This window comes from Lepidochelys kempii, chromosome 7 (genome assembly GCF_965140265.1).
Source record: "Lepidochelys kempii isolate rLepKem1 chromosome 7, rLepKem1.hap2, whole genome shotgun sequence".
In the NCBI taxonomy this organism is placed as follows: Eukaryota; Metazoa; Chordata; order Testudines; family Cheloniidae; genus Lepidochelys; species Lepidochelys kempii.
Window position 1 is genome coordinate 68338742 of NC_133262.1, and position 17127 is coordinate 68355868.

General features: G+C 41.2%; 1 protein-coding gene across 3 annotated transcripts in view; it reads left to right on the forward strand.

Moving 5' to 3' along the window:
• Positions 1-17127, forward strand: part of RET (ret proto-oncogene) — a 128835-nt gene that overhangs the window by 83427 nt on the left and 28281 nt on the right. For all 3 annotated transcript variants that reach the window (XM_073353250.1, XM_073353251.1, XM_073353249.1), the window contains exons 7-11: positions 5144-5402; positions 8021-8146; positions 9194-9304; positions 13377-13490; positions 14813-15069. In XM_073353250.1, coding sequence (XP_073209351.1) covers positions 5144-5402; positions 8021-8146; positions 9194-9304; positions 13377-13490; positions 14813-15069 — 867 coding nt within the window. The remainder of the gene's footprint in view (positions 1-5143; positions 5403-8020; positions 8147-9193; positions 9305-13376; positions 13491-14812; positions 15070-17127) is intronic.

The window sequence follows — 17127 nt, forward strand, 5'->3', positions numbered from 1 at the left end:
AATTTTGATGCTCACGGAATGTGCTGCTGGATTGGCAGCTTTTGAGACTGCAGAACAGGCTCCACACAGATAATAGTAATGATGACTTCCCAATCAATGGGCATAAGGCAGGGTCTGCAGTTACCATCCCTAACAAGTAGAGGCTACTTCAGTCACTGGGCTCTTTACAAAGAGTGCCAGCCAGGGTCCAGACTGTGGCGGTTGTCTTTATTTGTGGTGATTGTTCCTTTTTGTTTGGTGCTTGGGGTTTTCCTGTTTAGTCTTGCAGACTCCGATCCGGGAGAAACTTGCATGTAAATGCTGTTGCCCTTCTGGTGCTTTTTGCACAATCCTTTTAGTAAAAAGAAAAGGAGTACTTGTGGCACCTTAGAGACTAACCAATTTATTTGAGCATAAGCTTTTGTGAGCTACAGCTGCTCACGAAAGCTTATGCTCAAATAAATTGGTTAATCTCTAAGGTGCCACAAGTACTCCTTTTCTTTTTGCGAATACAGACTAACATGGCTGTTACTCTGAATCCTTTTAGTGTTACATTGGCTTTTGTAGTGCCAGATTGTGAACCTCTTACTCTCAGTGGTGTGCATTTACTCTCACTAGCAGCTCTGTTGAAAGCAATGGGGTTATTCAGGGGAGTAACTGCTTAGTCATGTGAATAAGGTGTTCTCAATCGGGCCCTTATTACTTAGAGATGAACCTGAGCCATATGTATCTGAATATTGATCCAAGCTACTCCTAAATCCAGCAACGTTATTTTCTGTGGCTCTAGCTTGGGCTTATCTCCGTTAAAAATCATTGTTCCCAAGCATAACAAATCAGTACAGAAAGGCAATGTGTGGAAGCCGCAGACTTTTCATTGTGTTGGGACCATTGAACATTCTGCATTTTCAATGGAATTCCCCTTTCTAATCTCAGCAGCTTCATTTCCTGACATGTAACGGTCTCGGTCTCGTTTCACTGGATGGCTGTAGTAAGAGGGAAATGTTCCTGAGATAAAGAGCTCTGTGTCTGTGGAAGCCGTGTCTGTCTGTGCTTGCTGAATTCTAATTCCCAAAGAGATTCTGTTCTGAGGTTTAACTGGGGGGGCGCGGAATCAAAGCCAGAATGGGAATGGCTTTCTCAGTCAGGAGTCACTTCTGAGAGGTGGATTTGAAGGTTCAGTGTGGTCTGAAATCAGCCCAACTAAGATGCTAGCAGCTTAGTTCCTAGAGAATGGCATTCCATGTCATCGAAGCATTATGCATAATTAACTATAATTAGCCTGTGCAGTGAGGAAAAGTATAGAGCCAAATGAATATGAAGGCTGAAACAGCTCTCACTCGAAGGAAAACATGAGCGTGTGTTAGTTAACCTTCCGGCCAATGCCATTTGTCCGTTTTAGCAGTCAAATGAATGGAGTAACAGGATCATGGCCTGACGGAACCTGTGCAACTCACTTAGCTCTTCAAAGGTCTTAGAGCCCTGTCCTTATTTACTCCAACCATTGATGAAAAATATAGGCCGAAATTTTCAATTTACCTCTGGCAGTTGGGTACCCAAATCCCACTGAAATTCAATGGAAGGGGGCACCATAATCCATTATCCAAACCTTCCTAAGATTACCTGTCTTGTACCTTTCTAAATTAATTTCTCCCTTCCCATCATTTCTGAAAACCAAGATATTTGTGTCTTAACTGATGGCCTCTCTTTTAATACCATCCTGCTCCTTGCCTGAATCCTGCCCTGACGTTGGATCACATTACTGCTGGTTACTGAAGTATTTTCTGAGGAGGTAGCAGCATTCCCTCTTAATAAGTCGGAAGTGCTGTCTACCTGTTTCTGCCTGAGTCCAGTGAGGCTGCACTGCGGTATGTTTAAGGTCACCACCAAAGTTTCCATTAGACGACGACTTATAGTCGTGTAATCCTAGGGCAGTAACGCCTGGGAAAGAACCATCCAGATAGAAACGGCTTCTTTTCTTTGACAAAGTACCTCGGGATCCCCTCTGTTGCTTCCCCTCTGTATAGAACAGGGGAGAGCAGAGCTGTTGTGGGGCTGCACTGAGGGAAACCTGGCTGTGAAGGATGCTTCTCCATCCCCTAATGATCTGCACAGCCTTTCCCATCCCCTTCACAGGAAATCTCTATGGCTGACAGGCTATGTGGAGAAGGTGAGAATGGCTTGATGGGAGAGGAACAGACAAGGAACACCCACTGTCCCCTCCTACACAGGCTAGAGTCCATATAATAACTGTGGTTAATGCTGCTTGGAGCGGCTTTCATTTTCCCCTGCTGCGTTCTGGAACCACTTCTGGTGGGGATTGCAGAGCTAGGTCAGTGGCAGTACAACACGACATCTACCATGCTGTCATTGCCAAGAGACTTGGTTCTAGAAGGGGACCAGAGGGACCTAAAGCTACCTTGTGTCCAGCCAGGGACTTGAGAGCAATCTCAGCCTTAACTCTTTTTACCTCCACCCGCTGCTTGTTTACTTGCCAGTTCCGTGGCGCAGAGGAGAGAAGGCAGCCCACATCATAAGCAGCCTAGCTTTTGGAATGTTTTATTCCTCTCCCTGCATTCTTCTGCCAAAAAGAAACACATGGCCCTAAGTGGAATGGAAATAAAGAAATGTAAAAGCAGTTAAATGGGACCTTCCTATAATAAGATTTCTCATTGGTCTGAATCCAAGAATGACGGTTTCACTTCAGGAAATGGATTTACCTAGATTTATTTTAAAAATGCTAGAAGCAGCATTTATCTGTGTGTGCTAGGCCCACCTGGCATAACTTTAAAGCATATCTTAAGTGTTTTAAATTTAAGGTGACCCACCACAAATCTCCCTGCACCCTTACCATTAAAGTTCTCCCCATAAACAAATCAAATGCTATATTGGTCCTGATTCAAATCTCATTAAAATCAATGGAAAGACTTAGATGGGTTTTGGATCAGGTACTATATGAATTAGACAGGATATAAGGATTTACATTCCTGTGCTGCTTAGATAAATAGTTTCAGAATGTAGAGTGGTCTAGTGTATATACTACTCCAGGCAGAAACTCCTACAGCAATAATCCTCTCCCTGTTTTCATTTTAAATGACAATGCTTAACTGCCACCAGCAAATTGAAAAAGATGAGGTCCTTCTTTCTTTAGAGACTTTTGGATGCTTCTGTTGGCCAGAAACTTCTGACCATAATATTGTGCCACTCATATCTAAGCAGCGAATAATTAGAACGTTAGAATAGTGCTTGTGTAATTGCTTTCCATTAACTTTCTGTCTTCCTTCATTAAGAATGTCATCTCTTCAGTTTTTGGACTAATTACTACATTGTCTTTATGGCACAAAAATGTTTTACTCTGTCTAATTTGAAGTTTCAACCTCTGGAGAATGGAGTTGAGGTTATACAACTTTTGGAAACTTTTGTGTTTTCTTAGAAATTTAAAAAAAAAAGTTACTCGTCGCCTGCCAATGAATATATTGCCATGAGGTCAGATAATTTATTTCCGGTATAATCTTTCTCCTGAGTGGTAGAAAATGTGGCTTTTTTAGCTCTTTCTTCCTACCTTCATTATTTATTTATTTAAAGTTGTTCCTAGAGACTACTACTGAGATCAGGGCTCCTTTCTTCTAAGGCATCCTTACAAACACGTACAGCCCCTGAGACAAAAAGCTTGCAATAGGCAGACAAAAGGTGGGAGGGGAAACAGAGCAGTGAAGTGACTTGACTCTAGTCATGCAGCAAGTTAGTGGCAGAGTTGGGAATAAATCCAGGTCTTTTGAGTCCCATTCCAATACCCCGTCCAGTGGACCACACAGCCCTGTTTGAAAGGGTCTCCAATTTGTGCACACTACACCAAATTGCACAGTTTCCTCATGCTGGTGTAGGGTTTTCACATGCACTTATTTGCTCAGATATACAGCAGGGATACTTTTCAAGTCTAGCTTTGAAATAGCAACTTCATTATATCTCCTGGGAGCTCTGATTGGTTTATTTTGCTCCATTCTAAAAAGCCCAATAGAAAAGGAATAAAAAATTGCTTTTTGGCAACACTGCAATTTTTTAAACCAAAACTAAGTCATCTGGAAAATATAAAATAATTATGCTGATTCTGCTTCATTGTGTGTGTGTGTGTGTGTGTGTGTGTGTGTGAGAGAGAGAGAGAGAGAGAGAGACTTTCAGCTCTTAAGTCATCCATAAAGTCATCGCAGTTTAGTAGAGTGATGAAAAAAGTCTCCATGAAGTTTCCACTAGGGCTGGGCAATAAAGAGAAGGAAAAGGGGAATTGTTTTTGATATTTTCAAAAACAGTTTTGATTACGGTTTTTGTTAGTTTATTTCCAAGTTAGGAAAATAAAAATGTCAGAATTTTGGAACCTGAAATATTTCTACCGGCTCTATAGCTTGCGCAAAAAAAATGGGAAAACTTTACAAAATTTTTCAAATGTCAAGATTAGAAAAATTTCCATCCATTCTAGTTTCCACATCATGCTTCTAACACAGACAGGCCTAATTCTCCTCTTGCTCGCTTTGAGTGTGCCCATTGACTTCATCAGCAAAACTGAGAGCAGGACCTGGTCCAAAAACTCTAGCACATGCAGTATGCTTCTGTTCATCTGTAGAAATAACGTACCTATTTTGAAATGAATAACATGGTTTTGTTCGTTCTCGGAAAAGAAATAGATATTGGGGCCTGAGGCTGCCATCGTTTTCCACTTAAAAGTCCTGTTGTTGTCAATGGGCGTTGTGTGTAGATGAAATGTGTGACATTTATGATAGCGTCATTATAACTAGTATCCCAGTATTTTCTAGTGAATTCCTTGCAGAGGATCTTTGAAAGAAACATATTTTGGCTGCATGGAACTGGATAGGATGAAGAATGATGGTCTGGTGGATGGGCCACTAGCCTTGGATTTGGGAGACTTGGGTTCAAATCCCTGCTCTGCCTTGGGCAGGTCAGTTAGTTTCATGTTTGTAAAGTTGGGATAATGCTACTTCCCTACCTCAGAGGGGTGCTTTGAGGCTCTCAGATACTACTGTAATGGGGGCCATGTAAGAACAGCAGACAGAGAGATGCTGAATATTGCATGTATTTAACTAGCTTTAATCACTGAGAAAGATTTGTAGTGAGCGCAAAGTATCGTGATCTCTTTGTTGTTGTTTGAGCCTAGATAGGTAAAATCTGCATCGAAAACTGCATGAAGTTCTGTGGAGTAAACATCACCTACAGGTTGCTGTCTCCCAGTGCCAGCTGCTATGCTGTAGGGATACTTCAGGGCCGAGAGGACAAGTATGGAAGCCTCTATGTGAATGACTCCTCTGTGCTACTCAGACCCGAATGCAAAGAAATTCAATACACCATTGTAGCCTCAGACAAGCAGAGTAAGAAGCATGCCAAAACCCAGCTCACTATTACGCTGGAAGGAACAGGTAAGTACTTGAGATGGATGGGGAGAAAGGTTGGGAAATATCAATATTAACACTGTATGAGGAATTATGGATACTCACTGATATTACGCTTTAAAGTCTGTGACCAAACAAGGGAAGAAACAGGTTTTCTTCCAGACAGGAGGGAAGGCAGCTATCTCCCTGTCTCTAATATCAATTAAGCATTGTGGAACCAAAACAATGGAAGCCTCTTGACATACAATCAACAGGAGGATGGCAAAGGATGAGAAGAAAACCAGGAGGTCTTCTTGACTCTGGGGACAAAACAATGAGTTTTAGGAAATATAAAGAGAAGCAAAAAGTTATTTGGGCACCCATCACTTGGGGGTAGTGGGACGCAAAGGGACCAGCACCCTCTGATTCTGTGAGTGGTGGATCCTCCAGCCTGAGCGGCTGGGGATGCTGATAGCTTGATGTAAGTGAGGAAGCCACTTAGGCAAAAGGCTGTAGCTTTCTTAAATTAAGTTTGGTCACTGAAAAGCATGTGCTTTGTGTTTTATTTGTTACCAGATTTGTCTCTGTTTCTCTTGCTTAGAATCACTTAAATCTATGTTTTGTGTTAATAAACTTATGCTTACTTTTCCTATAAGCCACCTCTGCTCTGTTATACTACAGTAAAGGTGTGCTCCCTCAGTTGATCCAACAGGCTGGTGTATGTTCTGTCTCTTTGGAGACAGCAGATTTGGTAATTTCTGGGAGTCAGAGGAACTGGACACTGCAAAGGGAGACGTCTCTGTGGAATTCAGGAACTGGGGTACACTCGTTGATACTGGCAAGACAAGGTTTAGACTGGCAGAGTACAAGGAGTTTACTGCTGTAGCAGGGAGCCGTCACACAGTGTAAGCTCCAGAAAAGCGCTCTCTCACTGAGGTTAACACAGTGGCTTATGGTTCTGAGCTCCCTGAGGAGACCGTCACAACTTGTTTTAGCTGGGCTTGTCTCTTTCAGTGTTAATTTTTAGGCAAGTGCCTTGTTAGAGCAGTTCATACACTGGTGAAATTAACAATAGAAATGAGCCTGAGCCACCGAGTTCAGATCAGATCCCGAAGTTTGGGTGTTTGGATTAGGTGTTTTGGTTCAGACTCCTTTCAAATTCACATTTCTAGAGGATATGTGAAGATAGATATTGTGTTAGATATAAAAGGAGTTTCATCAAATGCAATTCCTTATATTATAAACCATGATTAGCTTTGTAAGAATCTACTTTTTCTGTGTGTTTGTTTCATATACATGTATCCCTCTTCAGTTTTGTCATTGCAAAGCACTTCCTTGTCAGACACACCTTTCTCCTTGTTTGTTCCTCCTCTTAATACTCATGCAGAACATGAGGTATAAAAATTTAGGCTTGTGCATAGAGTTGAACACATGCTCTGGAAAAGGGCAGTAAATTAGCCATTTAGCAGCCTCGTAATATTCAGTGTAGTGCATATGTAGCAATAAACACTGCAGTCCTTCACTCTCCTGGACTGAAGATTAAAACAACAAAATGTTAGAAAATGTGCACGGGAGGCACTGAAGTTATGTTAGATGCTTCTCATTTTGTTGTTCATACTATAATCATTGTCAGGCTGCTTAAAAACAGGCAAGGGAACATTACAGAAATGGGACTAGACAGCATGGTAGCACGTGTGGTCTACATTAGGGGTCAGTTCTCTTCCATTTGTTTCTTTTTCTGTACTTTCCACTTATTTAATTTTATATGTCCTTATGGTAGCCTCCAAATATGTAACCCATGACTCTGCTGCACAAAGATGTCAGTGTGAATTCCAATGGGCTTGTTTACCACCAACAACCATTTGTATTGTATCTATTTTTTGCTGGTTTAGTCATTTTACCCAGCCTTTGACTAGTACTTAATATGGTACCACACTTGGTTCATTGTAGCAAAAGTGTCAGGGTTCAAACTTCACAGAAAAGGGAAGATCTGTGTAAGTAAACCGTATAACACCTCCCTGGATCACAAGAACAGATTGGGACTATACTTCAATCTACCAAACCATTAAGTACTCTCTAAGAGAATTGTCCATGCAGAACAGTTAACTTCCAGCAGTTGATTGCCCCTATTCCTTTGAATTATGTAAATAACGTGACCTCAGATGTTAAGTTTGGGGCAGATTGGGGAAATGGACACAGGGGATCAGTCGTGCTATTCCTCCCGCCAGAGTTTTGTGCTAGTTGCAATCAGAACCTCTCCGTGCCGCCTGCTGTTTGCTGGCCCAGTGTCACACCAGCCCAAACAACCAGGGTCATGCCTTCATCAGCTGTCTTTTTCTGAATCCATTGTTTGTATTATAATTGGTACGTTAGTGCATCGTGCTGCCTTTCTGTAATTCCAAGCATTATGCCCAGCAATCAGAGAGGGCAATGCTTCTGCCACCACCCCTTTGATACTAAATAGGAAGAAGATACACAACCCTGGTCCCTTCAGTCTTTATTCTAAATGTATTGAGGGATAGGTCCTCAAAGTTAACTGTGTTCTCTCATTTTTAATCTAGAAAAAGGAATTTCTCCTTTTTAGAGCCCAGCTGCCTTGAATGTGTATTCGCCTCTATCAATCCAGCTAGTGACACCTCACGTTGTCTTGCTTCCGTTCCATGCAGTTATTAAGAAAGAAGAGGACTGTCCTGAATCTTGCGCTGTTAATAAGCACCGTGCTGAATGTGAAGAGTGTGGTGGTGTAGGAGTGCTAACAGGAAAATGCGAGTGGAGACAGGGAAGTGGAAAAGGTACACACTTCTGCTGCCTAATTGGCCAGATTGTCAGCTGATGTTAAATTGGCACAGCTCCATTGACTATGGTGTAACTGTGCTCATCAGTTCCAGCTGAAGAGATACCCCAGGGTATTAAACCATCCAGAACTTATGGTATAAATAATACACAAATAAAACCTGAAGGAGGGAGGAGAGCAGAGTTACGGGGAAGACGTCATTAATCCAATCCCTGGGGCCCACCTATCACAGCACCTGCAGGTATCAAATTAGCAATCACTGGGAAGGAAGAGAAGAATATGGCCTGTTGGATGCAACATAACCCCTTGCAATCATGACCTGAGTTTGGAACAGCTCAAATTCTACAAAATCCCACCAGCAGATACTGGCTGGTACAACAGAGGTCTCAGTTTGAAACCATTATCCAAAACTTGAGAATGTGTGCTCTGTAACACTTACGACACATTGCTTATGTGACAAATTATGGTATTCTTAAATATTCCATAGCAAACTTGATGTTTTACTCTTGCCCTTCTATTAATATCACAATTTCCCTCCAACTATTTGTAAACCTTTTGTTCAATCACAGGCTTGTGAAAATACATTTAAAGAGGGATCATCAGTTTTAAAAAGCAAACTTTGTACTCAGGATGTTTCACCTACCTTTGTTGCAAATAACACCGAAGATCACCATAACTGAAACGGACAGCGCACAAAGGGCCGTCAAATGCACCAAGTAGATAAACTGAAAACCCAGTGAAAAACAGGTTTCAGAGTAGCAGCCATGTTAGTCTATATTCACAAAAAGAAAAGGAGTACTTGTGGCACCTTAGCTCACGAAAGCTTGTGCTCAGTGAAAAACACACTTTTTGATCGCTTTCAGTTATCATCATCTTGCATGTTAGTTGTAAAAACAGCAGGTAAAGAATTTGTAGACAGTGTGATTTTTTTTTTAAACTGACAGCGTCCCCTGTGTCTGTGTGTCAACATGAACCAAGAGAGTGCAATGAACTTCTCTTCAAATCATTGTGGTATTTGGACTGTTGTGTGCTTGTGTGTTCATAGGAATCACCACAAATTATTCTACCTGCACCCCAAGCATCAGGACTTGTCCAGATGGCACCTGTGACGTTATAGAGAGCAAAGATCCATCAGTGTGCCCCCAAGATTGCACAAGTATGGAGTGTTTTAACATTAATATAAAATATAATATATAAAATAATAATTGGTATGTTAAAGCTGTGTATATTAGTCCAAGTTCTGCTTTCTTGTTTCCAGATCCTTTGCATATATTAAACACAAATATCTATTTACAGTCTTATAGCTAATGTTTGAGTTGTGCAAAGTTCAGAGTTATGAGCCCAGTCTTCCGCCCTTTAGAGTCAATAGCCAAACTCTGATTGAATTCACTCAGAGCAAGATTGTGTTTGTCTACACTGTGCTTTTGCCTGCATCAGCTGGGGGGGCAACTTCTAATATGGACCCTGCTGGCATTCACTAGGGAGCTTTAGTGCATGCCAGCACGGTCCACATGGGCCAGTTAGTGCACAACATGGTGGTGCATATTAGAATTTACACCCCAGTTGATGCAGGCTAAGTCACAGTGTAGAAAAGACCTTGGTAAATCTAATTCAGCTTGTGAACAAAACATAAACTTTAAAGTGGCAGAAATGCTTAAAGTGCTCATAGATATTTTACTATCATCTGAAAAAATCTTCACTGGTTATAAGAGGAATCAGCTGTCACTTTACAAGCAGCAAATGATGTGCTAGAAGCTGCCTCCCTAAAATCTGTAATGTTCAACATATGTAGTGGCAGATGGTTTGCTTGACAGAAGACTGAAAGAAATGGAATCTTATTAGACAATAGAAACAGGCAAGTAACACAAGCTTTCTAGATGTTATGTAGGCTATCTTGTTAATGCATAAATTGAGAATGTTGTTCTGACTTAGCAGTTCAGGACACAGGGTTGGTGGTCATAGCCAATATGTTCACAGATGGAGAAATTAGTGCATTTCAGGAGTTCAAATGTGCTGACAAGTACCATTATCTCCGCTTTTATCGGCAGAAGGCATTTCTTTGGCAAAAGCAAACAATGTATTATAAAATCCTGGATGTTGTAATGCCAAGTATGTTGTGTATATATAAGATCGCTGCTAAAATATTTATTTTTATCATTCATCTATCATTTTGATGGGTAGGCACTTGGTGCTTAAATCCCAAAAATTATACAGGTTTCAGAGTAACAGCCGTGTTAGTCTGTATTCGCAAAAAGAAAAGGAGTACTTGTGGCACCTTAGAGACTAACCAATTTATTTGAGCATAAGCTTTTATACATATGTGCACACCCATATGCACATATTACATATGCCACTTGCAATGGGACCCTACAAACAAGCTAATACAATTGGTTCTACTGTTGTCACCATCAAGCACAGGAAACCTATTTACGTACTAAACAAAGTCATAGAATCATAGAAGATTAGGGTTGGAAGAGACCTCAGGAGGCCATTAGTCCAGCCCCCTGCTCAAAGCAGGACCAACCCCAACTAAATCATCCCAGCCAGGACTTTGTCAAGCCAGGCCTTAAAAACCTCTAAGGATGGAGATTCCACAACCTCCCTGGGTAACCCATTCCAGTGCTTCACCACCCTCCAGTTATCCAACCTCGATCTCCCCCACTGCAACTTGAGACCATTGCTTCTTGTTCTGTCATCAGCCACCACTGAGAACAGCCGAGCTCCGTCCTCTTTGGAACCCCCTTTCAGGTAGTTGAAGGCTGCTATCAAATCCTCCATCACTCCTCTCTTCTGCAGACTAAATAAGACCAGTTCTCTCAGCCTCTCCTCGTAAGTCATGTGCCCCAGCCCCCTAATCATTTTCATTACCCACCGCTGGACTCTCTCCAATTTGTCCACATCCTTTCTGTAGATGCCTCAGTATAATATGTAATTACTTTAAATATAATAGTAGAGAGAATTCTAAATGGTAGTGGGTTTTTGGTCAGGGCTGGCTGTGCCATGTGAACCCTGCTAAGAAGTTTTGAACGATGTTCACCGGACCAACCATTGCAGGTTCATCTGTGAGATTAGGTTCTACAGAACCTGAACTTCAAAGAAAATATGGGTGCTGGGTTCAATTTTGTTTGTTTTCTTTAGTGTTCAGTGGTAGTGTGACCATCCAGCATTCTCTGCTCCTAGCTAAACTGCAGTGTTTGTTTTCTGATCTTCTGGAGCCACCAGATGGTCACTCCCACATCTTTCAGCTTTGGGGAGGGTTTCTTGGTAAGGGCCCCAGTTTACAGGATCTGAAGGCAGGGCAGAAAGTCCCTGCCCTCCATCAGGCAGTGAAAACAGTTGCTGATTGAATGAAAGGATAGGCATAGAGACACAATGTAATCTGTAGCACCGCTGGTAATCTGTAGAACTGCCGGAGTTTCCCTAGTAACTGTACTCTAACTCGAGTAAGCTCCATTGGACCCAATGGGGAAGCCCCATTTATATCCAGAGTGGAAGTGTTTTTTCTCTTGCTGTCCTATGCAAGGAAACACTTCCCCCGCTCTCACAAAGAACTTTTGGAGTAGAAGCAGTTGTACTTATCTGACGTTATCGTCATCCACTGCCATGAGCTTGCAAGCTGGGAAGCAATCAGTGCTCACCTCTCCAAGACAGAGGAATAATTAGGAGAATTAATTTAGGTCCCATAGGGGACCAAATGACAGGTCTGGAAACACCTATGTTTTCTGGAACAGGTCCTAGCTCTGACGGGGTTGACCCAGCATAGTCTCCTTAAATCACACACAGTTTAGTACGTGTGGATCCCTGAGGAAAGATCTGTAAGACTGAGGTCCTATATACTTTGCAAGGATGCTGAATTCCCATTGCACTTTCCCCACACAAATTAGAGGGTTGCTCTCATGCCATTGGCCAAAATGTCCTGTTCCCCAATTTTGGAGCACATTGCTTTGCCCACCCGTCCTCCGTCACAGAGACAGCTGCATTCCCTTTTGGAAAATACATGTAGGATTCAGTAGAAAATCATAACCTTTCTAGAGGATTTTTTTTATCCTCCTGCAAAATTTAATAAGTTATATCCCTGGTATAGAATTCTATAGGATGGTTTAAAAATATAACTATAGAAATGATCTCTTTCTCCATTTTAATACCTGTAATCTCTATAGAACCTGATTACATTTTTATAGAACGCAGTTGATTTCATCCTATTAAATCTTAGGGATGTAAAGCACTATGTAGATAAAAAAGATTATTACTACTAATAGTTTCTGTATGGAAGTATGTTTTACAGATTTTCATATGATGGTTTCAAAAGAGCCTGATTCTGCAGGAACTTTGCCATTTGGAAATCAGGCTAGCTCTGTACATAGGGTGGTTACATACAGTGTGTCCTTATGCTAAATAATAGATTATCCTAGACAATAAAACATTCATTTACAGAGTTTTTAGTGCTTTCATATTGTGCCTCTCACCAGAATATTGCAAAACACTTTGCAAAAGTAGGTATCATCATCATCTCCATTTGAAGATGGGAAAACTGAGGTGCACAGTGCTTAACTGATTGGTCCAAGATCAGAGCAAGTGGCTGTCAGAACCAGGAATAAAACCCGTCTCTTGACCACCAGTTCCTGGCCTGCTGTCACAACTAGACTGCTGTCTCCTACATATATAAGGCACACAACAGTCACAGAGCAGCAGTGGGAGAGAAAAATTAAACTAAATAAGAGAAGATTTTGAGGGAAGATTTTGGAGAGCTGACAAGGCAGAGAGAGGTCAGATGAGTTGGGAGTGGGAATCAATATTAAATAATAGATATACATGTTCCATATTTAAAGGCCATTTTAAATAAAGGCGGTATCCACCCATTGTACACATACAAAGTAAAGACATAATCCAAAATAAACTCTGTGTATTCTATACCCACCTTGTCTATCATTTGTAAATCTATGAACCAGGATCTTCTATAACAGCAGTAATTGCTAATCAGGCCAGTGAGCCCAGAACTAGTATTCAAGTAGTCTTTGAGTTCCCTAATCTCTTTACATTAACCCCCAGAGACCTTTTGTCCATTTTTTTTCACCTATCTTCATTTTTACTGCTTAATCTGAGCTGCACTGTCAAATTTCAAATACTTAGTAGGGTAAGCCTACAAAAACCCTTTAGTGGAATGAGCTGTTGAGGTTTGCCTTTTAACTACAGTGTGAGAATCTGAGCTTGCGTTTGTATTTGATTAGATGGAAACATCATTGGTGGTCATGAGAGAGGCGCTCATGGAATTAAATCAGGACATGGGATTTGTTACTGCTTCCCAAGACAAAACTGTTACTGTGAGAAAGATGATATTAAAGGTAAGTCTAAAGATTATTTAGCTGGTTTTACAGTTATCTTGCTCTTGTGACACTAACCTTTCCTACTATATACAATACTCCTGTCTTTGATATATAGAACCATCTAAACTCATTTACATGGTGATGGGTAATGTTCACGTTCATGGCCTGCCAGTGTACAAAGCATTAAGAAGGGAGTTCCTGGATTTGGACATTAAGGATTCCCCATGGATTTTGTCCCTGTGTTTTTGGCATAGTGTCCCCTCCCATCCAGTGTTGCACAATACACTGGTTGGCTGCCCCACAATCCCCAGAGGTGGCTGCATATCAGTGGAAGGGTGGCATGGACTTGTGGTCTGAAATCTTCAAAGGTGGTTAGGGGATTGCTTTTCACTGGACTTGAGTTAAAAATCTCAACTACAGAACTCAGAGATGGAAAAGACAGTTGTGGAAGGTGCTGGAATCACCTTATCCATTCTCCTGGGGGTAGATTGCTACCTAGCTACACCTCTTGTCCTGTTTTCCAAGGAAGGCAGAATGGGAGTACTTGCAAAAGGGGAGTAGTGATTTGTTTTCTAATGAGCCTTCTCCATGAAGGACTTGTAGCACTGGACAATATATTGTTAAGTGAAAAGCAAAAAACAAAATGAAAGCAATAATACAACTAAGGACCCCCCCCCACCTCAACCCTTCTGAAGTTAGAGAGGGGTTCCCATGCAGGAAAAAGGGGAAAGGGAGACTTGAGAATACTCATAACATAGTTATACATGGTCCCGCCTCAGTGCAATAAGATAGACTAGATGGCCTTTCAAAGTCCAATCCAGCCCTACATTTCTATGATTCTATAATAATATACACTTCTAGGGGAAATGTTAGTTGGTAGGGAAGTGGATCTGAAAAGGATATCAAGGGATTGTGTTCCTAGGGTCTGCAGTGGTGTTGGCAAGTGACTATATGATAGGATAAGTCTCAAGGAAGAGGTCTCAGATTAAGTCAGTACCTGCACTACTAAGGGCTGTAAGACTCTAACTAAATCTAGTTACAGTTTAACAGACATTTAGGCTTGCAATTGCCCACAGAACTTGGGGGAAATGTAGGATTTTGCAGCTGCACTGGGTATATTTGCAAATGCATCACTTTTACCTTTCTTTGAGAATTAGATCCAGGGTTTTAGTGTCGCTTATGAAATTACGGTTATACGGTAAATTTAATTCAAAACCTCGAAGTAGATGCTGTTGTGAACGGTAACTAGCTACCAAAGGGGGGGCATAGAAAGAGATGACATGGGAAAAAATTGAAAACGAAACCAGCAGAACTGTAATCAATTCCCCCTCTGCCCATAGAGCCGCTGTGTGATGACGTGTGCAAGACCGTGATTGCAGGGGCAGTTCTGCTCTCCTTCATTATCTCAGTGCTGCTCTCTTCTTATTTCATCCACCGTTACCACAAGAATTCTCCGAAACCACCGATTGCCTCAGCAGAGATGACCTTTCGGCGCCCAGCCCAGTCCTACCCCATCAGTTACTCTTCTACAAATGTCCGTCGGCCATCTCTGGACTCTATGGAGAACCAGGTGCCTGTCGACACCTTTAAAATACCTGTAAGCTTTTATATTTTATGCTTTTAAATTGCGTACTGATTCGTCTTGGCTTTTTTGCTTTGCCACGATTTGGGCTTTCTAAGGAAAGTTGTGTGTCGTGTACTGAATATGTTGTGGTAGTGCCCCAAACCCCCATTTTGATTTGAGGATGCATTATGCTGGACAAACATTTAAGGTGAAATTCTGGCCCTATTCACTTCAGCAGGCCTAGAATTTCACTATTAGTAAGAGAGAGGCCTTCCTCCAAAGAGATTGCAGTCTAAGATTCAAATGAAATGAAACAAAAATCACCCACATGGAGGGAATAAGACAAAGATATCTAATGAATGCATGGTAATTAAACAGATCATAACTTCCTGCACAAGCCCACTGCATTCTCTCTTACTGTTAGTGTCTAAAGAAGTGTAACGCTCTAGGCACAATCTAATCCCTTATTTCTTTTGCCATTGACTTCAGTACAGGGTTAAGCTAACTGAGGTTAAACTGATTTGTCAATGTTTGAAATCTATTTGCTGACCAATATCTCTGTCGTGAGGATAAATAATAGTAGCATCTATCTCTCAAAACACTCTTTGCTGGTAGATTTCAAATCACTTTTTCAAAGGAGGCAAGTAGCGTTATCCTCATTTTACAGGTGGGGAAACTGAGGTACAGAGAGGCAAAGTGACATGCACAGGGTCACACAGGAGGTCATTGGCAGAGTGGGGTATAGAACTCAAGTCTCTTGAATCTTAGTCCATTGCTATCCACTAGGAAACACTGTCTCCCTTGAATGTAAGGTGACACTGTCTAGTGATTTAAGCACAGACCTGGGAGTGAGAAGACCTGAGCTCTATTGCTTACTGAACTACTGACTTGAAGTCTTTTCTTGGGCAAGTCACATCATCACTCTATGTCAGTTTCCCCATCTGAGAGACAATGGTAACTTTCTGAAGGATTTAAAATTCTCGATGAAAATTGTCATGTACTGCAAATGGAAAGTATTTAATTATTTATCAATTACTGAGCAGTAGCCTGATATCAGCTTTGCATGGGCTATTACTGTACCATTCATTTGTATAACACTTCTTGTAGTGCAATAGTTTGATTGTGAGCTAACTGTCCTGGGGTGTGGAACTAAATAATGGTCGACTAAAACAAACAATTGAATTCAAATTCAACTAGTTCCCTGGAAAGTTTGCGGCTAATTACTTTTGTTCCCTAGTACTGTCATTATTGGCTACTCCCGTTTGCAGCTAGCTGTACTGTTTGCACTTTCATTGTAAACATTATGTCGTTGTTTTAGTAATATCTTCCAGCATTCAGTTGGACTGCACGTGCTGCACTGTGGAGCTTGATCACAGGACTTTATTTTAGTGCATTGACTAAATTTTAATTTATATGGTAGGATTCTAGTTAAGGGGGGGAATGTCAATATCCTGGCAGTATTTTATTTCATGGGCTAATTGTAGATGGCCAGAAATTGTGTAAAATGCAAACTATCAATGGGTTAAAAAAATTCATCCAACTAACATTACATTAACCGAGGTTAACAGCTCCATAACATCTGGTATCAGCTAATCTCCAATACAGGATTTTCCTTGGACATTGACCTACAGCACCACACTAAAACCCGATTATCTTAATTTCACTTATAAAGCTTAGTTTAGGGTGGGTTTATCTGCATACTTTGGAAGGCTTCTCCCCCCTGCCCTCCCACCAGTCCTTTGATGCAGTTTCTGTTGTTTGATTATACTGTATGTAGGATGCCTGCCAGTTTGTGCATTTTTTATTTATTTTCTACCTGGGCCAAATAGGATGGTGTCTGGAAAAGTCCTGTGCAGTGAAACACTGTTCTCTTGTTTGACCCATATGGCAGCGTCTGATATATTTGGATGTTAGATATGGATGCCTTCATAGTAGCTTGTACTCTATTTGCTTTTATTTCTTGGTTGGTTTATACATTTTATCACTCTTCTGTAACTGTAAGGCTCAATAGCATTTCATAACAGATGGATTGTTGTCTGTGATGAATTCTTAAAGGAAAACCTCCTCCCACAAGTTAAACAGAAATGCAAG